Consider the following 26,026-nt stretch of genomic DNA (forward strand, 5'->3'; position numbering starts at 1 on the left):
TAAAATAAAAAACAAAACAAAATTCGAGCAAAACAAAATCAAATTTAATGGTCTTAAATGCAAAAGTAAAAACAAACAAAAAACACAAAAAAGCAAAAGAAAATTAACAGAACAGAACAACCCAAAATGTCAAGGCAGTTATGAAGAGAACTTGGGAGGGTTAATCTTTAAAACTACAAATCAAAGGGTTTTTTTTTGTTGTTTTTTTGTTTTGTTTTTTTTTGTTTTTTTTGTTAATAGATAACTGGCAAGAAGTAAGTACTTTTCTGCTGAGTGTTCATACGAAAGCAAAGTTTCAAAACAAAATCCGACTAAAATAGAAACAAGTCTAGCGCTCACGAGAAGGGATGCGAGAAATACAGTGCTCAAATGTTTCTGTGTTCTTAAAGTATAGAGCGATCTTAGGCATTCGAGCTGTGTGAACTGCTCTTGGAAAGTGGAGAAATGACCGGGAACACCAGTGCCCGGTGTGCGGGGCACCGCGCATGCAATGTGTGCACAGAAATTCGGGATGTCAGAGGAGCAGCCCGTCTTCAGGCACGCCTGGAGTTAGGTCTGACTCTGGAATATATTGGAGTTTCCCTGAAACTCTTTGGTCCGTTCCCACTGGCGCCTGGGCTTACGAAACCCGTGCGTGTCCTTCTCTGGAGGGCCCGGCGTGGCCCGGCGTGTGGCCCCCCCACCTCCCCGGTGGCAGCCCCCGGCGGACGGCCCGCGGCAGAGCCCCGGGGCTGAGTGAGCAGGAGGTGGCCATGGCAGCTGCTGGGGAAAGCGATTTCCTGTCAACCAAAGCAGAAATCGCTTAAAATGTTGAAGCGGTTGAGAAAACGCACACTCAGCATCTGTCTAACGTCTTTAGTTGGAAAACTAAAACTAAAAGGTCATGTCTTTTTTTTTTCTTTTTTTTTTTTTTATATCCAGTTTGTGGAGACACCGAATGAAACGAGTGTTAGACAGTCTTAGAAGTTAAAGCATGCTTCAGGGTCACCACCATCCCGAGGGACCGGTTAGTCAATGCAGTCTACTTAGATTTCTGTTTAATATATATTTTAAAGGAAATAACTTAAGAAACTTAAATTGGTCTAACATTGTGGGATTTCAAACATTTGAACATGTCGGTTGCATCCCAGAGTATAAAAACCTTTTCACTTCTCATTTAGACTAAGACAAACACTTGTGAAAATTGGCGCAAAATGAGTTGTACACTAACAAAAAAGTTTCAACTTCTTCACTCTTAATTATCTATTCCGTACAAAAAAAAAAAAAGCATGAGCGAGTTATTTGTGGGACTTGTTGGTTTTGAAGGAAACCTGTAAGATTTTGTCCCCCAGGCGGTAGCCGTTCAGACTTGCTATGGCCATGGCGGCTTCTTCATAGTTTGTCATGGTCACAAAGCCAAAGCCTTTGCACTTGTTGGTGTTGAAGTCGCGGATCACTTTCACATTGGTGACAGCCCCAAAGGGGCCAAACATCTGCCAGAGGATCCCCTCATCGGCGTCCTGCCCGAGGTTGTAGATGAAGATGCACCAGCCCGAAGACGCGTTGCCCGGGACATTGACACCAGAAAGCCCACTCATGTGATCTACACCCATAGGGGAGAACCTAGCAAACAGAGAGCACAGCATGCAAGTCAAGGTCACGTGGGCTGGTGTGCGACGCAGGGGTAGGGGCAAGGCGGGCACACCCCCATGGGTCACGAACGGGAAGTCGGTATCGGGGGGCGCTGCTCCCCGCTCTGCAGAGAGCTGGCCCCAAGGAGAGACACTTGCCACCTGCAGAGGGTCAGAGCCTCAACCAGCTCCCCTTGGAGTGACGGCCTGTCAGTGACCAGCCACTCCCTTCAGCCCTTCCATCGCTGGCGGGGAGGATGGTGGTGGTCCTGTTTAGTCATTCCTGGCCTTCCCTCATGTTAAAGGATGGAAGCTTCTCCATGTCCCCCTAGGTGCTGTCATACCTGCAGATCTCCCGAGAGGAAAACTTGCTCTTTACACCCTACGCCTCTATAAATGTGTATGTGTTTGGCCAGTGGGAGCAGGGGATTTTTTTCTTCCTCCCCCCACCATCTAAATTCTGTACCCTGCCCTCATTTTGACTGTCCCTGTCAGCGGGGTTCCAGGGGAGCGCAACCCTGTGAAGGGCCAATGCAGGGCACAGGGAATTCCTTCCCACGGCTCCAGGCCACCTTCCGCTGCGGGTTCACAGCATCCCAGGAGGGCCAGGAGCCCAAGTTATGGCTGTGAACTACAAGTCTGCCAAGCTGTACCAAAACCGTGGGGCCCTTTCCAAAGCAATGCTTTCAACTGCATACACGATGAGCCTTCTGCAAGCGTGTGGCCACTGCAACAGGATTAAAGGAGATGATAAAATTGTTGCTGAAGCCACATGGCCTCTGAAGGTTTCAGAAAAATGGGACTCTGGTTTAAGAACACCCGAGTGTGACACAGCATCTGTGGGGTCACGCCATGCAGGAAGTTACGACCTGCTCTGAGACAGAACCGGGCTTTGAGCTGTGGCACTGGCCCGGGAGGGGGGCAGGAGCTTTCAAGGGTCATTCAACAGATCCATCTTTTGAGAGACGCGAGACCGGAGTGATGGGCTCCCCGGGAATGGCCTGCTTATCCGGAGATTCTTTCCGATGCGGGTTTGGAAGAATCAAGATACAGGACTGGCCGTGTCTCTGAATCTGCAAAAGTACTTGTGAACAGCTCACACCGGGATGTCTGAGCTGGTTAAAATGACTCAGGTGGCTTGTTAATGGACTTGATTCTGCCTGAACAGTGATCCCAATGTCACTGAAGCGGGGGTAGGAAAAAACACCCTTGTTATCTGTGGGATAGTAAGCCACGGTGGTTTTCAATGAAAACTGGAAAGATGTTTCGACTTTTAATGGACCCTCATCTCCCCCCACCCCTGGTTTTGTGGGAAATCAAATATGGGCCCGAGTTATGCCAGTTAACCGGAACCTCATATACCTGTTGTACTGAAAGTAACCTGAGGCCTTATTTCATGGGTTCTCATACCTACTAATCAGCATTAACTGGTTCTTCTCCGGCTCACTGGAGCTGGTTTCTTTCATCCTGACCACCGTGAAACCCACCTTTCCATTCTTTTCTCTGATGATACAAAGGAGAGCTGAACTTTCCTTTATTTGGGGGCTTTTCCTGCCGTGAGAACTGACTGTGAATTCTCCGCTCCGCTGGCCTCTCTCCCTCTCACTTGCTGAGTCTGTCTTCCGGTGGCATGTGTTCCCTCCTGCCTCCCCGGCCACCCTCGCTGCCCTCTGGCTCTTCTCGCCGTGAACCTCTCTGGTTGTAGGGACCCCCTTCCTGCCTGGCCAGCAGTTTCGGCTGCTCTGGCCCCCTTCCTTTGCTGTCGCTCGTTCCTGCGACCAGAGCCCCTCCACCTCCCTCACCCTTCCCCGGCTGCCCGGGGAGCTGGAACCCGCTGCACGTGGCTGTCTGCGCATTCCACCCGATCGGACTATGCTCCTGACCTTCAAAAATGGATGGAGCTCACTTCCGCCCCAAGATACTTCCCCTGCTTTTGTCCTTGAACTAGAAAAGCCAGCGATGGAAGGCCCACTCTGGAACCTGAGCCGAGCCGAGAACTCTGCATTACTAGGTGCCAAAATCAGTGCCTCCCCAAATGGCCTCTGCGCCGACGAGCAAGGTTGTACCCAACCTCGCCGATAAACACAAAGATGGGAAACCTGCAAAGTCGCAGAAAAAAGGTCCCTAACCTGCCCGAGATAAACCCTCACGCCGCTGCTTTAGGTTTTGACAAAAACAAAACCAAGGGGCCCGTCCGTCGGGACTGCCGCTCCTTAAGAAGCAAACACACCCGACCTGCGAGCCCAAGCTGCTGACTCTCACTGTCTCTGTCCTACTAGATCCTGGTGACTGGTCACTTTCAATCTGGAAAGATGAAGGGATGTCGGAAAACCATTCGCCTCCAGGACGGGGCTTCTCACCAGCGAAGCCCTGGGGAGGTGGAGGAGTGAGGGCTCCCCGCAGGCCAGGGAGCCGGGCAGCTCTCACCTCTGCACGCCTGGGGCTGCGTGTTCCCGCTTATACACTCCCAGCCCCTCGGGGCACCAGACCCCATACCCGGGAGTGCTCTGCACTCCCCGCTCCCTGGGCTGGCTGGAGACGGAACCCAGGAGACTCCGATGGAAAGCTTCGGCACAGACACCTTGTGGTGGGGGCGGGGGCGTGGAGACGGGCCAGGGCTCAGACCAGCCTCATGGGCCCCGCGAGCCGCGGGGGGGGGGGGGGGGGGGGGCTGCCCCCCCCCGCGGGCCGCCCCCCCCCCCACCTGAATCTCTGCGCCTGGTGGTGAACGGGGCCTCCGAACCGTCTGGCAGGTGAGTGGTACAGCTGGGAGAGCAGCGCCACGTTTTTGTTCTGGTTGGGGTTGGCTGCAAACTTCACTGTAATGGGCTCGGAGGAACCTGGGGGTTTATGACCATTGAAACTGGTAATTGCCTCTTCTGCCTCCGACCGTTTGTCAAACCGGATAAACGCAACCCCTCTGGACAAACCTTTTCAACAAACCAACAGAAACGGAGTTAGGGGGGAAAAGGCAATGATTTTTCAAACTGAAAAAAAAAATAAATAAAATCAAGTCAGTCAGGCTGCTGTGCTTCAAACCGGACGCTATCTTCCTGAGGGAAACAAAAATTAAACCTATATAGGGAAATGAATGAGTGAACTTTTAAAAAACATAGACTGATAAAAGATGAAGGTTTCGGACTTCCTTCTGGGTTGCAGCAGCTATGATCTCTGCCGAACGTCTCCTGCTGATGGCTCTCTCACTCAAACCTCTTTCTCAGAACAAGCCATGGCAGAAGGGACGCCTCCCGCCATCGCCCCGGCAGCGCCCGGTGCCCGCGGGCAGCGGACGGCCAGGCCAAGGAGCAGGCAGGCGGGCAACGGGGTCGGGTCTGAGGGACTCTCCCTGTGCTCCGGCCGGCAGGGCCCGGGAGCAGCCGCTGTGAACAAGGAGTGATGGTCGGACCTGCGGTCCTGCCGGGCCTTTGCAGGCTGTCGCCTTCCCAGCTGGCCCAACAGAGTCCCTGGCGGCTCGGCCTTCTCCGTCATCCCCAGAGGGCACGGAGTCCTAGCGAACAGCCCTTTCCGCCTGCCCTCGGCTCACTCACCTTTTGGATGTTCCATTCTAAGGTCCCACTCCACACCTGTTCTGCTCCTGCGTGGCAAGGCCCAGGACCCCCGTCCCCGGCCTCCAGCTGCCTCGGGAAGGCACTGTCTCTTGCTACCTAGACTGAGTCTCCTGAAGTTGGCCTGGGGTCCCTGCTGTAACCTAATCTCTCGACAGAGTAAGAATGTGGGCCGGAACCAGGCTGCCTGAGCTCTGAGGCCCGATTATGAAGGCAGTGGCTGGTGTGGCACGTGCGTGAAACCTCGCAAACTGGGCAGAAGGGACTCGGCCACACTCCACCCTGATCCGGCTGCATTCTAGGCCCGGGGGGGAGTGAGAACCGTCCCCTGCAGAACTTGACGAACAGGGTGGGGCTGGGGTGAGGGAAGGTGGAGCCGTGGAAGAGGACCGGCTCCTTCTCTGGGGAGAAAAAAAGGGGGTCGAGGGTGAAGGTCCAAGTGCAGTGGAGACAGGACAGCCAAGGGCCAGTCTGAGTATGACGTCACGGCGGGAGTCACGGATATATTCTGGGGTGGTGGTGGCGGGGTGACTGTGGGAGACAGCCCTATCCCAGACACGCTTGTCTCGACTGCCAGTCAGAGCCTGTCTGAAGTCGCATTTTCTTCTCCAGACAAATACCTTCAGCACACAGTGAATGGCAATTATTAAAGCAGGACAGCCCAGGGCCTTGGGCCACCAGCTAAGCGAGTGCACCAGGTGTCCCCCAGGCAGCTCCCACTTCCTGCACCTTTCCTTGCCCCTTCCCACAGAGTCCCACCAACTACCGCACGACGGGCACAGGCTGTGGGTCTCCCCTGGCCGGCCCAAAGGCCACAGAGGGGCACAGAGAAACTCAGACATGCCAGGTGGGATGCTGAAGTGACAAGTGCACTGTGAGGCACAGTCACCCACTCTGGGCTTAGAATCCCATGCCTCAGCCTCACTCCGATGCACCATCGTGGGCCCCATCTCAGCAGCCAGACAGCAGCCAGGGACCCTCGGCCACGGCTTCCTTGTCTACAGCTTAACACACCACAGACAGCCCGTGGTGAGTCCGAAAGCACAAACCCCAGCTCTCCCAACTGGGAAACTCCCCCTCCTGGCGCTCCCCAGCACAGCACCCTGGAGGGCCACACAGCTGCTTCGAGTGGCCTCCCGGCTGCCTCCACCTCGGCTCCGTGATTGTTGAAATATAAATTTAAAATTCACACAGCCAGGGGTGCCTGGGTGGCTCAGTAGGTTAAAGCCTCAGCCTTCGGCTCGGGTCATGATTCCGGGGTCCTGGGATCGAGCCCCACATCAGGATTTCTGCTCGGCGGGGAGCCTGCCTCCCCCTCTGTCTCTGCTTGTGCTCTCTGTCTGCCAAATAAATAAAATCTTTAAACAAAACAAAAAAACAATTCACACAGCCAGAGGCACTGAATTAGTGAGAACAAACCCAGCAATTCACACGTGTACCAAGAAAATTCTAGACACTGAGCTCGTTTTCCAATTTCAGTTCAGAAGGAACACCTAAAACCACACACTCAACATACACGGTTTGCATGTCCTCTTGAACAGCACGAACGACAGCCCTGACAGACGGGCGCCTGAACGGATGGTCAGCCTCAGGCACACGTAACTGCAGCCGTTGCTGGCTGGCTCCTGCAGAAAGCCGCCCTTGGGCTCCTGTTCCCGGCTCTGTTCTACGGAGAGGGACCCTGCTGTTAAGCAGAGCGGGAGTGTGTGTGCGGGTGTGGTTTCGCTGCTCAGTTTTGTAAAATGACTTTCAAATGGGAACCGCCCAGGGGAGATGAAGAGAACCCAAAGAAGAGAAAGTCAGCGATCTGACGCGACGTGCACCTAACTAACCAACCTACTGAACGGTCTGAGGAACGAGCGCCTTTCGAAGCCGGCCCTGTGGTTTTTTCCCTCTAATGGTTTTAGAATCAAGGGCAGAGATCAATGAATGGCGTGATTTCCAGATGAGTAAACTATAAAGTTCACAACTGAGCTGGGTAAGAAGGCAAAAAAGATTTACAAACGAAGTTCTGTCAACGAAGGTTAAAGAGCTGCTCCTGCCGCCCACGTGACGAGCACATCGCACGGAGGCACACGGGACACGCAAGCCAGCTGGCCACGCTGTTCTCCGCTCCCCGGGGATGCCTGTGGGAGCGTGAAGCTCCCGTGGACGCCACACTGAGCTCACGGCCAAGCCGGGCGCCCTCCGATCCCGGGGCGCCGCCCCCCACTGAGACAGCAGCCTTACAGAGGGACGGGAGACCAGAGGCCCCACAACAGGCTGTGGGCAACGGTCTGCAGAAGTGACCTCCCTCGGGTTGGCGGGAGCCCCTGGGAAAGCTAGTGGCCGGGGCGGGGGTGCTCTTGGGGAGAGCCGGCTCTACTCCGGCCGTGCTGGGCTGCACGGAGACGAGCAGAGGCACAGCAGGATGTGCGGCAGGAGGAGGACGGCCACGGGAGCAGAATGTAGCACGGTCACGCCATCCAGGTCCCCAGGCAGCCCACACAGGTGGGGCTGGGGATAAACACGCGCACCCGCCAGCCGACTGGACTGTTCTCTCTCAACGGCCACTTGCCGGTCAGTAAGGGAGCTTCCGGGACTGCAGGAAACCGTCCTGGGGCAAGCAAGGGGGTTGATACTGAGGAGACGGAATCCCTACCCGACCTCACCCCACCCCGACCCCAGGGCGGTGCAGAACAGAGGCAGCGGTGTCATCCTCGTCCCTCCAGCAGAGGCTGGAGTCAGAGCAGGTGTCTGCAGCAGGCACGGGGCTGCTCAGAGCTCCTGGGAAACGCCGGTGAGCTGCACCTGCGGGCCACACTCCGGAAGGCCCTCCTCCCCCTCCAGGCCCTGGGGACTCACGCCGGCCACTCCTGTCCAGGCCAGGCCTCGGCCCAGACAGTGGGGCCAGCATACGCAGAGCTGAGCTTCCACAGAGGGGGTGGGGCAGGGAGGGCAGGTGGCAAGGCCACCCACCCCAAAGCACACAGCTCAGGGAGACGCAGGTAAGTGTGTGTGCACCTCTGGCCATGGGCCAGGAAGGCCCAGCCCACCTGCTCTCTGGGATCCGCTCTCCAGCCTCCTGGGGGCACTGCTGGTCTCTTGGAAGGGAGGTCCCCTCCGAGTTAGAGGGCTTCCTGTGCCCGAACTACCCAGGGTTTGCTGTAACACCACAGCCGAGGGGGTGGCGAACACACTGCGCTGCAAGAACATGAAAACCAAGCGCAGAGCATTGCAACAGCTTCGTGGGGCTCCAGGAGCAAAAATCTTCCTGGCCAGCGTGTCAGCAGGTTCCCACTCGTGGTGGGTACAGAACTGAGGAGTCCTAAAGCAGGTGCGGCCCAAGTTCGCTGCTCCCCATGCAGAGCCAGGCCCAGGGCTGGCAACTGACGTCCCGACCCCAGTCTCTAGGCCGCACAGTCAGGGCTGGCACCAGCCTCCTGCACAGGGTGGCTCCCGGGCATGGGGGGTCCTCAGCGCAGCTGTGCCTCACTGCCTCCTGCGAAGCCCGAGCTGCTAAGCTCCCGGGCTGAGACAACCTAAGAGGGGCTGCTGAAGGGGACAGGATGGCCAGGGAGGGGAATTTACTGCCTTAAGCAATCCGAGCTTTGAATGTGCCACCAGAGGGGCAGGGGCATCCGGACCGAGGAGACTGGAGACCAGCTCCTCAGAAATAGCCACCCTGTGGCTTCAGGCCAGTGAGAGGCGGGGACTCTGCATCGTGCGGGAAGACGGTCCCGCACGGCATACCGTGTGCCTACGAGAGCAGCAGCAGCGAACGGCTGACCGGTGCCTTTCCAACCCACTCACGAGCCAGGCTGGGACATGTGGATGCTTGAAGGAAGGTGCCAGGATCTCTTGGTGTTCTCACCATAACGTGCTGGCCTGACACGGGGGCAACTCTGCTACCGTTTTACCTTCCCAGCCTCGCAAAACAAAAGCCAAGGTCTTCTCCTTTGGAGTCTGTCCTCCCTGGGGGAATAACTATTCTGCTGCTGAAACTCAGACAGCGACCTGTCCTCCTGGAAACTCTCGCCCCTGCAGGAAAACCTCAGCCCACATCCGGGCTGCCCACTGTACCTGTGGTCTGATCCACAAGGACTCGGGAGTTGATGATTCGCCCGAACCGAGAGAACATGTCCTCCACGTCCTTCTGGGTCATGGTCCGCGGGAGCCCACTGATGTACAGGTTGGCGTCTTTGATGACCTCTGAGCTCGGGCGAGCGTACGACACCTTGAAAACAAAACCACTTTCTGGGGTTAGGGCAGGCGTGTGGCCAAAGCATCGAGGGAGGGGGTTAACTTTCCAGGCGGGAAAGAGCCACCTGTCCAGGGAGAAACCATGCCGACACTCGTCGCCTATGGCGGCTCATGCGAGCAGCTCACCTGGGCCGAGCAGCGAGCCAGACAGCGCCTAGCCTGGACTTTACACCCCATGGCGAGGCAGACATAGTCCAAGTTCTCAAAGCCAAGGGATTGAGGGCCCGCAGCTGGCGGCAGACAGGGTGACTGCTCAACCCCAGCTGTCTCTCCTCCCACCTCGGCCTCCCCCCTCTGACAGCGAGCAGGCCGGACACGGGACCCAGTGCTGTCTGTGAGGGGCCCGGAGGGCAGCGGCTCTGGAGCTGGGTGCCACCCAGAGGGTGCCGCCCACCTCCCTGAGGCAAACTTGCCAGTGGAGCCCAGAGGGGACCCAGGGCTGCTGGGGGAGCCCGCAGTCCAACACTCGAGTGTTCGATATTAAAGGACTCCATGCTTTTTGGGCCTTTGTTTTTGTAAAACTGAAAAAAGCCTGAAAGAAACTTCCACAGCAGCATCCATAAAACAGCACGTGTGCGCCCTGGAGCAGAGAGGCTTCCGCGGCCGGCCAGCCTTCGTGCTTTCCCAGCTCAGGGTCAGGGCCACGGCTGTGGCTGGCCAGGAGGAGAGATGGGACTGAGGCCACGGGGGAAGGAGCAACTGTGACAGGCCCCCTCTGCAAACAGGAGGCCTGAAGGTAAAGGACTTGATCGCACCCAATGGAGTCAGAACCGAGTTAGGAGGCTGGGAGACGAGGTGGCGGCAGGGAAGGGGGCTCCAGAAGGGTGGGGACTCGGACCTGTGCCAAATCACGTGCTGAGGGTCACAAAGCTGAGCAGACGAGGAGCCTGAAACCATAACCCAGGAGCAGACACAACCTCTCAGGCGTCACCAGGCAGCACGAGGCCACGGACAACAGGTGTCCTCCCACAATGCTCAGGCCTGCCAGGAGGGGCTGAGTGTGGCTCCTCACGGCAAGCACACATGTACCCCTTCATTCCTGTGCTTGCTGACTCCGAACGCACACCAGGCCCTGAGAGGGGACGACAGGCAGCAGGACGTTCGCCAGCAGGGCAGGAAGCAGTCCAGTGGGCAATGCAGAAGGAAAGAGAAACTGTGTGCGGTCAGAGCCTGGCTTCCCCCTGCAGAGCCACCAAGGATCGCAGAGGCTGGACATCAGACGAGAGTGGAAGAGAAGTGGCCCTGACTGGAAGGACACCCCAGGACACCAGGTCCCATCAGGGGCAGGCAGCCCCCAAGCAGTAGCGTTGCCCAAGCCGCACGTTCCCCGCCAGCTCCCCGTGCGGGGTCCAGACCCGACGCACCGTGGTTAGGCCTACAGTACAGGAATGCTGTGGGCACTCGGTGACACACCCAAGGCCTGGGGCAGACGTGGTATTGTCCCCTGAGATCCAGGCCACCCTGGCGTGCAGGGACTTCCCGGGCACCCTTCTCCACTGAGGCGGTGGCTGGCCAGTCTGCTGGGGCTTGGTCACAGTCCTCAACGCTCTCACACATCTGGGCCCAGATGTGGCAGGTCTGCGTCAAGCAGCCTGTAGAACCCACCCCGCTCGGACCTCGCCAGCCGGCTGCCCCATTTCACCAACGGCCCCAGGCTGGGGCGCCGTGTTTCCAGCAGGAAGGTTGAAGGGGGAAGAGAGGCCTGCCTGGGCGGGGCCCACAGGCAGTGCCTCCCGGAGCCGTCCCGTCTGCTCCTCTGCAGATTTGTCTGGACGGGGCTGCAGCTGGGGTCCACCCTCGGCCTTCAGTGAAGGACATGGTGGGAAAGAGCATCCCCAGACCGAGAGCCCGGCACCGGCGAAGCGACGCCGAGGCTGGTACGGACTGTGACCGTCGCTGATGAAGTGCCGGAGCGAAGATGCCGGTTACAGCCAAATGTACTTCGACGCCTTCCAACAACGGGATCTTCAAGGCCCGTGAGGACCACTGCAGCTTTCCTTCCCTTCAGCCACTATCAAGTTCAGAGTCAGGGCAGCAGCCAAGGAGACTGCACCAGAGCACCTGGCACCCGGGAGGCACCACGACACGAGATCCACAACCTCTTTCCTAAGCTCTTAGCATCACGGGCTGCTTTGCTCCAAGCAGGTCTTTTCCTGTCACGTTGTTCAGAAACCTTCCTAGGGCTGAACCGCGTCCCCCCACATAGTCATATGTTGCAGTCCTAGTCCCCAGTGCTGCAGAATGTGACCTCATTGGGAAAGAGGACGGTCACGGAGGTCATTCATGATGTAGTCACACTGGCGCAGGGTGGGCTGCAAATCCAGTAACTGTGTCCTCGGAAAAACGGGGGAGAGTGGCCAGAGACGCCCACAGGGAGAATGCCATGTGAAGGTGAAGGGAGATGTCCGGGTGAGGCTTCCGGGAGCCCAGAATGCCAGACATGGCCGGTGACCCCCAAGCCAGGGGAGAGCCCGGGACAGATTCTCCCTCACGGCCTCGGAAGGAACCAACCTGGCCACACCCTGATCTCGGACTTACAGCCTCTGGGACCATGAGAACAAGTGTCAGTCGGGTGGCGTCGCGGACACCACAAACACCATCTGCGGTGCTTCGCTGCGGCGGCCCTGAGGACCTCCTCCACTCCCCCGGGGTACCAACTGGCCAGGGAGCCGCTCCACCCACAGCCAGAGCCCAGCCCCCACCCCCCGGGGATCTTCCTCCCCGGCAGGCAACCCGATCTGACGAACTACATGTCTTACTTATTTAACGGTGTACGACGCCCGAAGAGGGCGGAACTTTCACGTTTGCTGCGGTATCGCCAGCACCCCGCACGGTCACCCGTGGACCACAAGCAGGCAGGGAGCAGTCGCTGAGCGAGGGCACAAAAGCAGCTGCCGTTCCTGCTAGTGATGCCTACCTACGCCGCGTCTCCTGCGCTCTGCTCGCAGCTCGCCAGTCATACCGTTCCGGGTCCCGGTGTTTACGTCCCGCGCTGGGCGGGGGAAGCGGCCCAGCAGTGGTGTTAAGTGCCCTGAGCCACAGCCCCAGTTTCAAACCCTGGCTTTGCCCCTCTCTACCTCTGTGACCTTGGGAGACCTGTCATTACTCGAAACATCAGCTCCTTCAAGCCTAAATTGGGGATCACCTCTCCCAGGCTGTGGTGAGGATAACGGAGACAAGGTACGGAAGGGCCTGGCCCACACTCACAGCGGTTGCCTGCGCTGCTGGCACAGGACACAGGGGCAGGGAGACTCCTCACTCCCTACTTGGATCGAGGAATGACATTTGAACCAAAGAGGATGGACTGAATGCTGCTGAGGTCCAGGGCACATCCAGGTGGGCTGCGATATGCGGGACCTCAGAGTCTGAGGGGCAGATGAGCCTTTGGAAAGATGCAGATTTCGTGGTGAGAGTGGGGCTTCAACCTTGGGGAAAACCTGTAGTCCCCACAACGTACCGGCCCTTGAGTCTCCCCCAGCGTGGCCACCCTTGCCTTGTGCCCCACCACAAGTGGCACACTTTGGCCCCTGCAGACACCTCTGCCTAGGTACCCCTTGTCCTCACCCTGGCCTTCCTTACCCCTAACTCCTCGCGTCCCAGATCTCAACTCTGACTTTCCTGAGGGCACCTCTTGGGCTCCCCAAGCTGCAAGAAGGCCATCCCAGGTACAGTCACGTAGTGGTCTCGGACTTAACATCTTTGTTAACAAGCGTGCTATCTGAGGGCAGCTGTAGGCCATGGAACTCAGCACTAGGCAGAGGACATGGCCCCTCGAATGTACTGGTTGTATAACGATGAGTTTTCTGCACCCGAGTGACTGTCTGCTTTCCTGGCATCTGCAAAGATTTTCTAAATGCAGGACAGAATTCCTAACAGACTGGGAGCTTTGGGCTGAGAATAAACAACCCGGAGCTGGCGGAGAGGAACCAAAGTCCCCCGGCGCGTGGAGAGGCCGTGACACGTGGTTTCCTTCACCAGCCCCCACAGGGAAAGGCCCCTCTGGGAGTCGGAGCTAGCCACAGGGATACATGGGCCGCGCTCCTGTCCTCAGGGAGCACGCGACAGGCCCTACGTGCAGGCAGGCCCAGGAAGTCAGCCGAGGAGTGTTTTGTGGGTTTGGGGATGATTAAACCACGGAGCAACCCGTATCACGAACAGTTCAGCAGGAGCAGCAGACCACCGCCCTCCAAGCTGAGTGTGTGCGGCCAAGAGCCAGACTCCAAGACGTCCCCAGCAGGAGGGAGCACGGGCTCTCAGGGCCAGCCCCAGGTTTGACTTGGGAGGCCCGCGCAGCAACGCTGGGAACCTTTATTAATTTTACAAGCACCCCAAAGTCCCGATGCCCTGGGGAGCCCAGCCATGGTACAGGTCCCAAGAGGGACCTTTCTGGGCACCCACATGATCAGTGATACGAGATGCCCGGCTAGCGGGTCCACAGGCTCACACAGGGCAGTCTCATTCCGAGTGGCTTCCCGTCGAGGGGTAGCGCGGGCAAACGCGGTTTCTGCCAGGCTGCCACAGAAGCCAGGCCGGGGCACTGGCTGGGGCAGTGCGAGGACAGGTGTGCTAAAGGAGGGCTCGGCAGGGAGTAAAGGTCAGGAACACGCGAAGTTAGTCCCAGACTGGGTCTGGGGCTGCCGAGGATCACAGGAGCCTGCAGGCAGACACTTGGGGATGGGGAGGGAGGAGGCAGGGCTCCGGGCTGAGACAAGGAGGGGGTGGTGAGCGAGAGCAGCCTGAGAACACGAAGCCGTCCTGTGAGGCCCGGAAGACTTGCCAAGTCGTCCCAGAAAGCCCCCGCAGCCCCTGAACGGGGAGTGCCTGGTGCCGTCCCGCCGGAGCCCCCTGGCTGTGCCGCACAGCTCCCTGCTTTGCTCAAGCTGCCGGGCAACGTGACGCCGCCCACAGACCGTCCCCCACCCTGCACCTCTCCCACACGTGCCTTTCAGATCTTCGGGATATTATTTGAACCTTTGTGTGCACGTGCCCTGACAGCCGGCAGGGGCTCCGTAAACAGCGGCAGAGCGGGTGACGGACCCGGCCGTGATGGGGCAGGAAGGGAGACGTTGGCCAGGAGGGGGATGCCGCACAAACGCTCGTCCGGCATGAAGACAGCACCACCTGGGCCCAGGGCGGGGGATGACCGCCCTCAGTGAAGTGCCCTTCCTGGTGACAGTCCCTTTGCTCGTTGAGCTGAGGCGGCTGAGTGGCAGCAGCACGGGGTGGGGGCGGTCCCCGCCCAGCACGCACTGGACAGGCACCACTCCAGCTCCGAGCAGACGCCCCCAGAGCAGCAGGGCCCTGTGCAGCGGTCCCCTCATCAGCGACGATGAAGTAATAAGGGGGCAATCCCTCATCCGGGGGAGGCAAGGGGAGGCCGCTCCCCCAGGCTGGGCCGAAGAGGCAACAGCAGTGCTTTACCTTAATGGTCTTTGACTGGAGCCGCAGGCCATTCAGCGTGTTGATCGCTCTCTCCGCGTCCTTGGCGGTCACGTAGTTCACAAAGCCGTAGCCGAGGCTGTGCCCTGTGTGGGAGAACACGTGCACAACGGTCACAGCCGAGAGCCAGGGCGGGTGAACAGGGCAACGACTGACTGGGCTCGGGAGGAGGAGGTCGCCAAGAGCCACGGCCCCTAGGAAATGGGCTCAGAGACCGGTGGTCACGATCTCTACTCGCTTTTTGGTACGCTTCTTGGCAAACTTGCAAGTTTTCTACAACGAACAAATTACCTTTATTTAAAAAGAGATACTATGTGGGGCGCTTGGGTGGCTCAGTCGGTTAAGTGTCCAACTCCTGATTTCCACTGTCATGATCTCAGGGTCATGAGATCGCGCCCCACGTCAAGCCCCACTCTGGGCAGAGTCGGCTTGGGATTCTCTCCCTTTCCCTCTCCCTCTGCTTCTGCGCACACGTGCTCTCTCAAATAAATAAATAAAATCTTGAAAATAAAAAAAGAAGAAACGCCGTTCCTAAGAGCTCCCCATGGAGGCTCTCACCAAGGCAATGACAACGATCAGTCTCACCGGCCGTCAGCTGAGATGTGGGGACTCCGAGGGCGAGGACAGAGGGCAGTCACAACTGGTAAGACAGGCAGGTGGGGAGGGCCGAATGGTGACCAGCTGTCTGTGTCCAGGGGTTTCTCCACAACTCACCCCCGAGTGGGAAGGTTTGCTGGGCTCTGGTGCCACCCAGCGTCGGGTCCCACACTTTCCCAAACCTACAGCTCAGCTACGAGCAGATGCCAGGGAGCTCGAGGAGAAGCTGGAGCTGAGAGCAGTCCCAGGCCAGCCTGGCATCACAGCCCCGGCCAAGGCTCCAGGGCTGCCCTTGGCGGTGGCCCATGGTGGTGGCAGCAGCACCTGAAGTCTTGGGGGGGGATGCGTTTAGGGGGAGGAACTACGGGTTACTAAGAAAGACATCTAGGGTCACAGAGACGTGTCCCCTCTCCTTGGTGAAACATTCAAGTGGTGACAGTGACCACCAACGGCATGCCACGGGAGGGGCTCAGCCTAAGAGGGGAGGGGCTGTGGGTTCCCAGGAGGTCCCCAGAGAAGCAAAGGCTGAGGGATGGAGTAGAAGGAGGCTAGTCCTTTCCCTACAGGAGGGGCAGGCAGAGGCCCAGAGAAGAGAACCAACGCGCCCACCCTTACCCATCCACGCGCCATGCTAGGGGGCAGCCACTGAGTGCTGGGCACTGCTCTGGGCATAGAGATAGAGCGGTGAGCCTCGCTTTCCTCCTCCAGTTGGTGGAGGGCGACAACAAGCAGATAAAAAACACCAGGCCTTTAGCCACATGACGCAGAATTCCTCGGGTGTCTGCTGAACTCAGGCCCTCTGGGAGGTAATGAGACGTGGAACCTAGCAGAGTCTAACCCAGTTTTGTCGCTTTCCTAAAACAGACAAAAAAACCCCCAACAAAACCCTTTACTTTTTAGATTTAAAGTTACAAAGATAATACAGAGAGTTCCTATAGAGCCTACACCCCATTTCCCCTGGTGGTAACATCTTCCGCCAGAATGGGACATTTGTTACAACTCAGGAATGAGGACTGATATGTGGCTAGCTAACCACACTTGAGTCAGATGGCCTTTGTTTTCCCCTAACGGCGCTTTCTGTCCCAGGAGGCCATCGAGGATCCCACAGGACATGTAGCCGTCAGATCTCCGTAGGCTGCTCTTGGCCGGAACGGCTTCTCGGACTTCCCTTGTTTTTTTTGTTTTTTTTTTTTAAAGATTTTATTTATTTATTTGACAGACAGAGATCACAAGTAGGCAGAGAGGCAGGCAGAGAGAGAGGGGGAAGCAGGCTACCTCCTAAGCAGACAGCCCGATGTGGAGCTCGATCCCAGGACCCTGAGACCATGACCTGAGCCCGGAGGCTGAGGCTTTAACCCACTGAGCCACCCAGGCACCTGACTTCCCTTGTTTTTGGTGACCCTGAGCGTTTCAAGGAGGACTGGTCAGGAATGTTGTGAAGTCTCCTGCAGCTTGGGTCCGTCAGATATTTTCCATGGTGAGGCTGGGCTGTTGCATTTTGTGAGGAAGTGAAGTGCCCTCCTGACACCCTAGGGGCGGGTGTGCTGTCCCCGTCACTTATCACTGCTGATGCTGGCCCGGATCCCCTGGCCGAGGCCGTGGGTTTGCCAGGTTTCTCCGCTGTCAAGTCCCCCTCGCCCCACACTCAGGCCGCGGAAGGCAGGCAGTGCACAGCCCACACCAAAGGAGGGCCTTGGGGAGATGTACTCTCCCTCCTTCAGGGCAGAGTAGCTACATAAACTGTCCGCAGTTCTGCACAGGTCACTTTCTTTTTTAAAGAAACAAAACCCAGACCTCACCCTCCACACTCAAACTACTTCTTTTTTTTCTTAAAATTTTATCTCATATTAAAGAGAGAGAGAGAATAAGTAAATGAGAGCAAGCAGGGGGTCCGGAGAGGGACAAGGAGACTCCGCACTGAGCTCCAAGCCCAGTGCGGGACTTGACCTCACGATGCTGCAATCATGACCTGAGCTGAAATTAAGAGCCGGACACTTAACCGACTGACCCCCACACGTGCCCCGACACCCAAACTTCGAACGAAACTTCGAACATAACTCCCCAGGTCTGAGAGACTTCGCTCTGACCGTGGGCCGTGAGGACCCCACAGCCGCATGCCCACGGGGCTGGGGCCCATCTAGCAGGAGAGTCAGACTCCGAAGCTCAGAAAACACGGTAGAGACTGCGGTCGGCTCCAGGCTGGACTTTAGGGCCCCTTGCGAACAGTCCAGACTACAATGTCGAAGCTGAGGACGCAGAAGGCCTGTGGTATGGACTCCCGAACTGAACTACACGCTTGCTGGGATTTTTCCTCATAAACACCTGCTCTCCGATCCCCACTCTACCCATCCGTCATGGTGCCCAGGCCATGAAGCCCGCTGGCCCAGCCCCCAGGGGGGCTCCTCTGCCTCTCTGGTGCGCACAACCAGTGCTCGGGTCTTCCTGTATTTCTGCTCTTTCCACAAGGCCAATCCCAGTCCTGGACCACCTGTCTCCTTCACTGGTGGCGCAGGTGGCCTAAGCCCTGGTACAGAACACTAGACACTGATGAGGACTCGTGCCCAGGCTGCGCTCCTGTGTCTCAGCCACAGGTGGCTCCTGGTGGCATATAAACATGGGTCCTACTTGGACCCACTGCCTGATTCCTTGCCTCCCTGGTGCTTGGTGGCCCTGGCCAGGCTCCCAGGGTGGTCACTGCAGAACACCAGCTCTTCTGTCTGTGCCACTCCACAGACAGGTGCCTCCTCCTCCTCCAGGATGTGATGACAACAGCAAGTTTTCTTTCTCCCCAACGGTCCCTCCTCAAGCTCCTAGTCTTCTACCCATTCCATCGAGATGGCCCCCCAAGGGTTCTGCCTCTGGCTCTTGTCTCAATCATACATTCCTCCTGAGTGGCCTCCTTGAGCACCATGGACCCACACCTTGCAATGTCACCCAGGAAGTCACACACTGCCAGATGGCCACTGCCTCCTGTCTCAGGCTTGCTATCCCTGCCCCTCAATGAGCCAACAGGTGTTAACTGAGCAGCTACTATGTGTCAGGACCCATGCCAGGCTGGCCAGGGGGTTCAATGATGATCATGAAGGACAGCCTGTGCCTCAATGAATGTCCCATTCCAGTGGGCAAGCTGGATGACAAACCAGCACGAAACCAATGAACAAAACCGCCACCAAGGTGCTATGAGGACAGTCCCCGCTGTGGTTGAGAGGGACTGATGGGACAAGGCCGGGGTCGACAGGGCAGCTAGGAATGCTCTGAGGAGCCGATGACTGCAGTAAAACCCTGGGACGGTTGCGGGCAAGCAGTCCAGACAGAAGAGCAAGTGCCAAGTCTGTGAGGCAGAGGAGACGCTGGTGTGTTCCAGGAAATGAAAGGCGACCAGCACAGTTGAACAAAACGAGCTGGGAAATGGCCCAGAGGTGGCTGCTGGGTGGAGTGGGGCCGGGCCGCCAGGCCCAGGAGCGAGACCAGGTGTGGATGCACAGGCTGGGGTAGCAGCAGAAGGACCCACCAAGAGGACCCACAGATTGGCTGCCGGAGGAGGGAGCTCAGAGGAGACCGAGTTTCCCTAAGTGCCACGGAGTAGCTCCCCACCAGCATGCCCAACCCGGGCCTTCTGGGGCCTGGAGCTGTGTGGGGGGGATCTCCGCACACCCCGTTCTGGGTCTGGCCCTGTCCTCTTGGAGTCTGCTCAACCCTCTGTGGCGGGCACCTGCGTACAGTGGGAGGGCAGGCAGCTGAGGAATGAAGGGGAGCCCCTGGTTTGCACCCACATGAGGCCACACACGGAAGTGCCAAGTCCCGGCCTCCACCCAGCTGTTGCCCATAAAACAACCGTGTTCAACTCTGGCTGCTTGCTAGAATCACCAGGGCAGCCTCTAAAAACGATCACTGCCCGGGTCCTAACCTGAACCAATGACAGCGGTGTGGGGGTGTACACAGTAGGAGGGGAGGCGGCATCAGTTGTTCTGAAAGCTCCCCGGCGACTGCAATGAGGAGTTGAGAGCTGCTGCTGGAAGTGAATGAGGAGAGTGGAACCCTTCAACAGCACAGAAGCCTGTTGGTGTGGCTCAGAGTAGGCACCTGGGGGAAGGCCCTCACCTCCCCAAGCAGCCCCCACGTTACCGCTTCTCTAACAGGGTCTATAAGTCATGCCGGGCAACGACACAGCTCCCAAGGCCTGCCTCAGCCTAAGGATCCAAGATGTCAGGCAGGCCGACTTCCAGTCTCCCTACAGATGATTCTCCCGTCCCCTAGAGGTAATGAGCCTGCCAGGATCCCGGCCATGAAGGCGGATCAGGGGCAGCCCCCTCTCATTCAGGGCACTGGAAGACGAGCCCTGACGGAGGAAAGTCTGAGGTCTGGTGGGGGAACAGGGGTGCTCAGGGGCAGTGCTCGGGCCAGGTACGGACCCTGCACAGGCTGCTGGGGCTTAAGGAGGGAAGGACCTGCCTGGAGTCAGTGCTGGCAGGTGAGGGCAACCAGAAGCCCACGATGGGAGATCTGAAGAAGAGGGGAGCAGGTAGGAGATGAGTGAGTGAGAGAGAGAGAGAGAGAGCGCGCGCACAGGTAGGGATGAAGCATGAATAAACTCAGGCTGAGGCCGAGGGGTGTCCTAGAGGCCAGCGCTCCCCCCAGTTCACACTGCCCCCAGCTCTCACTCCCCACCCTGCAGGCAGAGCTCCGCGTCTCTGACTTGCTCCCGCACCAGCACAGTAACCTCCAGGGAGGTTAAATCAGATGTGTGGACACCCTGGCCTAGCTGATTCAGGGGGCCTGGGTGGGGCCTGGGACGTGTGCTTCTCCGAGGGGCTGCTGCGGGTCGGCGGCCAGCACTCCGAGAGCCGCTGCCTGGAGGAGACCCAGACGGCCTCCTTGCAAGCACTGCCCGTGCCCTGCCCGGCGGCCTCACAACCTCTGCTCTTCCAGTTCCAAACACTTCCCTCTCTCTAGACAAGGTCAAAACCGAGAAATGATGCCCCGGCATCTCCTATTACACTCGCCGACCCGAGCAGCCAGAGCAGCCAGACACTATGTCTCTCAAATTGACCCCGGGGCGGGCGGCTGGGGGAGGGGAGCACCTGTGGCCAAGGCCTCCCCTGCAGCGTGAGAGGGGAGGGAGGGTCAAATTCTGCCTTTAAATGTCTGTGGGGGCTCAAGGGAGGGCTTCAGAGGGGAGAGAGGCTGGGTCTTAGTGGAGGCAGAGGGGTGACTGCATTAACGAGACAATAAATAAGACACAGCAAATGCCCCCGGAAGAAAAAACGAGCAAAGGACAAGAAGAGGGTATTTCACACACGAAGAGTACGGACAGCCAGGAAAGACATGAAACCAGATGAACGTCATTAAAAAGTGAATGACTACCCCAGTCAGATGTCATTTTTCACTTAGGTTGGGCGAGATGAGAACCCCCCGCCCCCCCAGCCTAGGGGATGGTGGGGCGGGGCGGAACGAGAGTAAGCTGGTGAGGGGTTCGAGTCGGTACATGCTGTCCCCTCTACGGGCTCACCTCCAGAAGACCTCCAACGGCAATCACCGATGAGCGCAGACGTGCGCCACGATGCCAGAGGTTTTCATAAACACACAATATGGTTCTATCCTGTTGTACACTCAGAACCGCCATACGACAGGACCCCGTGTAACTGTTCTGGTGAGGTAGTTATGCTCAGTGACAGAAAAACATTCACAGGTACAGGAAGTAAAGGTTCTCGCACGGCTTGGGCGGTGCGAGCCCATTTTTCTAAAAGCGCACACTTGCGCATGACCACAAATATGGAAAGAAACTGGTACGGAAGGACACGGACTATAAAACTAACAGGATTTGGGGTAATTTAAACTTTTTTTTCCCGTCTTGCCTCATGTTGTTTTTCTAGAAGGAACAAAGGTCAGGCTGGCTTGCTGTGGAAGGGCTTTCCCGTAGAGGGAACAGTATTCACAAAATCACAAGACTGTAAGAGCCAGGGCATGCTGGGAAGTGACAAGCAGCTCAGTCGGGCCTGAGAGGAGGGTGAGTGGACAGCCGAGTGGCTGGGGAGGAGGAGGACAGGTCCCTGAGGAGACTTGGGAGCTGCAGGCGGGGTGTGCGCTTTGACAGGACAGTGCAGGAGGGCAGAGGCTGATTCCTGGGCCCTATGGCGTCTGCAGAGGACCAGACGCCAGGCCAGAAAGCAGGGCAGGGCTGCATGGCAGGGCTAGCTAGAACTGTGGATGGACACGCAGCAACAGATGCATGTCCCCAACACAGGCGCTGGGGCCTGGCAGCCAGAAACACCCTGAATCTTGAGGCCAGCCCGTCAAACCTTCCCAGCATCCTAGCCACCATCCGGTCCTCACTCCTCCTGTCGCCCATGACTGGCCAATGGCTGGCACTCGATAGATATTTGTTGAGCAAATGAATGGCCGTGCCGATTAGCATTTCCCCCTTCACTGGGCGTACTCATTCATTCATTCAACAGGCACTGATTCTGACTGTATCTAAGGAGCTAATAGGGTCCCCGCCTCTGAAAACCATATGGACCTCCTGGACCAGAAAGTTCTAACTTAGTGCAGTGTGGAAACCCACCCAGCCATCTGCGCAGTTGCTATGGGAACCCAGACAAGGAGCGTCTAGCGCTGACACAGCTGGGCCAGGAAAGGTGACCCGAAGCAAGGAGGGCCCGGGACTGGCAGTGACAGGGGCACATGCAGACTGTTTAGACTCCTTTGCCACAGTGAAGAGAGCCTTCTGGAGGAAACATGGGTGGCTGGTTAGGAGGCCAGAATGCCAGTGCAGGCAGAAGACAACATGGCCTCATCTGGATCTGAGGCGGGTAGTGGGGCGGGGGAAGGGGTGGAAGGAAAGGGATGGAAGCATCCAGAAGAAGGAGTGCCAGCCAGTCATGCTTAGATTTCTGACTGGAGTCACTGAGTGAACACTGGGGCCACCTGGTAAGATGCAGAGGCTGCGGAAAGGCTGGGGAGAGACTGAAGGTGAGGGGTGGAGGGGTCTGAAGGTCGGGAGAACGTTCTCGTTGAAGCACAGGTGGACGACTGAGGCTACAGGAAAGCTTCGGGGGTGCATCCGCTCTCCCTGGGGGAAGGAGCAGCTTGGGAATAACCCTAAGGACCATCTAAGTTAATGGCCAGGAAGGAGCTGCAAGAGGGAAAGCAAGGCCTCAGGGCTGGGAGAAAGCCAGGTAGGTGGTTCATGGAAGCCAAGGAGGAGGGGAAGCTTCCAGAAGGAAGAGAAGACCATCAACTGACGGCTCTGTGAATGGGAGGAGAGGGAGGACAAAAGCTAGAGCAGAGAGGAAGGATACTGGCGACACCTGGCAACGTCTAGGGGCATTTTTTTTTTACTCGACACAACTTGGAAGATGCCACTGGCATCTAGCAAGTGGAAGGGATGCCGCTCCACATTCCGCAACGTAAGATGCAACCTCTGCCCCCAAGAATTGTCCAGTCCCAAGTGTCTTGAGTAGAGAAAACTCTGAGCTGGAGGGTCAGGAACCTCAGCAAGGATTCTTTTAAAGTGAACAGACACGAGCGTGTCTGAACGCTGGCGAGGTGATCGCAAAGAGATCTGGGCAAGCAGGTGCTCGCCTAGCCTGAGGTTCGTGGAGACGGCTGTTATTTTCCCAGCGAGGTGGGAGGTAATCACCGGCCTGGGGTGAAGGGTGCAGACGCGGTTGCTGTGGGGGCTGGGGATGCCTGCGTTGTGGGCTGAGCTCCGCTGGGAAGGGGCTTTGAGAGGGCACCCATCTATCTGCCTGGACGCAAGACTCTCTCCAGGGTGGGCTTCGTTAGCCCGGCTAGGAGGGAGCAGCTGGACGAACATTTCCCTGCCTGGGGTTTCACCAGAGCCTAACAGAGGACAGAGGGGCCGTGCAGCTGGCGAGGTTTCCGCACAACAGCGGCAGGAGGAGAGAGGCGGATGCGGTGCGCCTCTCATGAAGGTGGGCTCTTTTCAATTTAAGGAACTGCTAGCAAGACGCAGAGCTGAGATTGGAGCCTGCGACCACAGACTCCACAACTCTTCGTACGTTACACTTATCTTGCCTGAAGAGGAGGAAAAGTTTATCTCCGAACTGAAATAATTTCCAAATTACACTTTGTTGCCTTTACCCCATTCCCGAAACCAGTTCTCTCTGGACTGATCTTGCCAAATCTAGGTGTTCCTATCATCAGAGTTCACATTCCTTGGAAACCACAACAAGTGAACAAAGAGTCAGGTACCGTGAGAATGCTGGCAAAATTGGACTGTAATGTTCAGGAATATCCACGGGGCTAAAAATTCCCTTCCGTCAGAACATAAGAGGAGAAAGGCAAGACTTGTTAGTAGCATAGGAGAATTTTAAAACACCTCTGAACAAGGACTCTTCTGCAGATGGTCTCCCGAAACAGGAGAAAGATAATGGCTTCTAGAACATTCTAACACCGTTAAAATTTGTGTATTATCTACAATTCCTGGTTAGAAGATGTTTATTAAATCACAGACTCAGAATTGGAAGAAGAAAACTTCTGAAGTCAGTGCCCCCTCTGATGAACTAATTCCCTACACAGTAGTCAGCCGGCCTCGCCAGGACGCAGCCCAGAGACAGGCAACTTCAGGTTCCTGGCAAAAGCTGAGAATCGATGAAGTAAGACGATGGGTACATAGGGCTTAATATATTACTTTCATGCAGATCAGAATACCAGATATTATCTTATTTCCATAATAAAGTTTTTCTTGTGGTTTTTTTTTTTTTTTTTTAACTTTTAAATTAGTTTCCAGTGCAGAGAACCAGTCTCACAACCCAGGGTGGCAGCCAGAGCCCTCTTTGGTGGGTGGCGGTCAGGGAGGGGGGCGATTGTCTGCCCATTCCTCAGCTCACTGGAGCAGAGAGGAAGAAGGATGAAGGAAGAGAATGGGGTGGGGGTGGGGGAGAATAAGGGTAGAAAGAAAGGGAGCAGGAGACAGGAGGAGGAGGAGGACAGCTCCTTAAAAGCAACGTTCCTCTGTAGGACAGAAGGAAGGAAGTGCTTCGTAGCACCTGATCTTTCCATGTTTTCCTCCTTGAAACCATACTCTCGGGTTGGAAGTTGTGCCGTAAGGACAGCCTTCCCAGGTGTCTGCAAACCCTTATGAGGCAGGTAAGCACTAGGACGTAGGAGCCACCATCCCCACTTTAGGTGTGGGGACACTGAGGTTTAAAGGTCGCACGTGGAGGCAGTGGAGAGCAGGGCTCTTAGCTGGCATCCAATGAGACAGCCTGCCTGTCGATCCACGGGGAGCCCGCTCTCACCCCCCAAGAGTTCAAGCTCCGCGTGTTTCCAATGTCCCAGCTGATGGTGTGATGGCAAGCAGCACAGGGACACTCTGTGTTCTGCCACGGGACTGACCGTGCACGGGGACCCAGGAAGACAGGGAAGGACGTGCCTGGACCAGAGTCCCTTCCACGCACGGGACTGAGCCAGGCCGGGCTGTCACGCACGTTCTTTGCTCTCTTCCAGCTGTCAGAGCCGTCCCCATTTCTGGTGTCCCCCTCCCCCCCGCCATCTCACTCTGTACATGCTCTGTCTCAGGAGGCACTTTTCCTGTTTTGGAAACCGATGTCCAATCTGCCACCAGGGCGGCGGCACAGCACAGTCCGAGATAACTACAGAACCTGACAACTGTCATCGCAGGGCTGTGGCTCTTCTGCCCTGAGGAACCGCGGCCACAGAAGCCGGTGCTTAGAGGGACCCCCAAGTCCCCCCTATGAACCCTCTCCGTTTCTTTACCTGCTACTTTATCCCGAATGAGTTTTGCAGACTCGACTTCCCCGATACTGCTGAACAGACTCCGCAGCTCATCCTGGGTCATGTTCTGAGGCAGGTAGTTGACAATTAAATTCGTTCTCCCGATATCATCCCTGCAGTCTTCGGCCATGTGGTCTTCATAACCATTAGACATTGTATTTTTTAAAAATCTGCGGAGGGGGAGAAAAACCAAGTCAATTCCACATGTCCGTACTGCACAACATTAAGGCAAAACGAATGACTGGCACTTAGGGTTTTTTCTTTTCAACACTGCAAGTTCAACTGCACATAAAAACCCGCACGTGGAGGTCTACGGCGGCCTAATTCATAACGGCGGCCTAATTCATAACTGGCCCGCGGCTGGAAGCAGCCCGCATGCCCTTCAGTAGGCGAAGGAAGGACAAACTGCTATTGTCCGCGGCCTGCACACAATGGACCGTTATTCGGTGACAGGAGGAAATGAGCTCCGGAGCCAGAGACTGGGGGAGGCCTTAACTGTGTATCGTTAAGTCTGAAAGGCGACACACCAGGCGACACCGGTTATAGGACATCGTGGAAGAGATGAAACCCAGAGTAGGTAAGAATACCAGTGGCTGTCAGGGCTCAGAAGGAAGGGCGGGATGCGCAGAGGAGCGCAGAGGACTCAGCGTGGTGAGGCTATCTGGGTCATCCTGTCATGGTGCATACAGGTTAGCACGTATCTGGCAAAACCCAGCAAAGGTGCACATGGAGACCGAACCCGAAGGCAAACTATGCGCTTGAGCTGGTCCATATCCACACTTGCTCGTGGATTCTAGCAAAACGCCGCACCGA

The 26,026-nt window shown here is 57.0% G+C and overlaps 1 protein-coding gene across 1 annotated transcript in view; it reads right to left on the reverse strand.

Annotated features, from left to right (window-relative positions):
* Positions 1-900: 900 nt before the first annotated feature.
* Positions 901-26,026, reverse strand: part of LOC111161682 (ELAV like RNA binding protein 1) — a 41,099-nt gene continuing 15,973 nt past the window's right edge. Inside the window, exons 2-6 of the mRNA XM_022525488.1 lie at positions 25,196-25,383; positions 14,840-14,943; positions 9,239-9,392; positions 4,315-4,540; positions 901-1,602 (exon numbers count right to left, since the gene is read on the reverse strand). Coding sequence (XP_022381196.1) covers positions 1,278-1,602; positions 4,315-4,540; positions 9,239-9,392; positions 14,840-14,943; positions 25,196-25,367 — 981 coding nt within the window. The 5' untranslated portion in view covers positions 25,368-25,383 and the 3' untranslated portion in view covers positions 901-1,277. The remainder of the gene's footprint in view (positions 1,603-4,314; positions 4,541-9,238; positions 9,393-14,839; positions 14,944-25,195; positions 25,384-26,026) is intronic.

Source organism: Enhydra lutris, unplaced genomic scaffold, assembly GCF_002288905.1.
Source record: "Enhydra lutris kenyoni isolate GAN:26980312 unplaced genomic scaffold, ASM228890v2 scaffoldscaffold86, whole genome shotgun sequence".
NCBI lineage: Eukaryota > Metazoa > Chordata > Mammalia > Carnivora > Mustelidae > Enhydra > Enhydra lutris.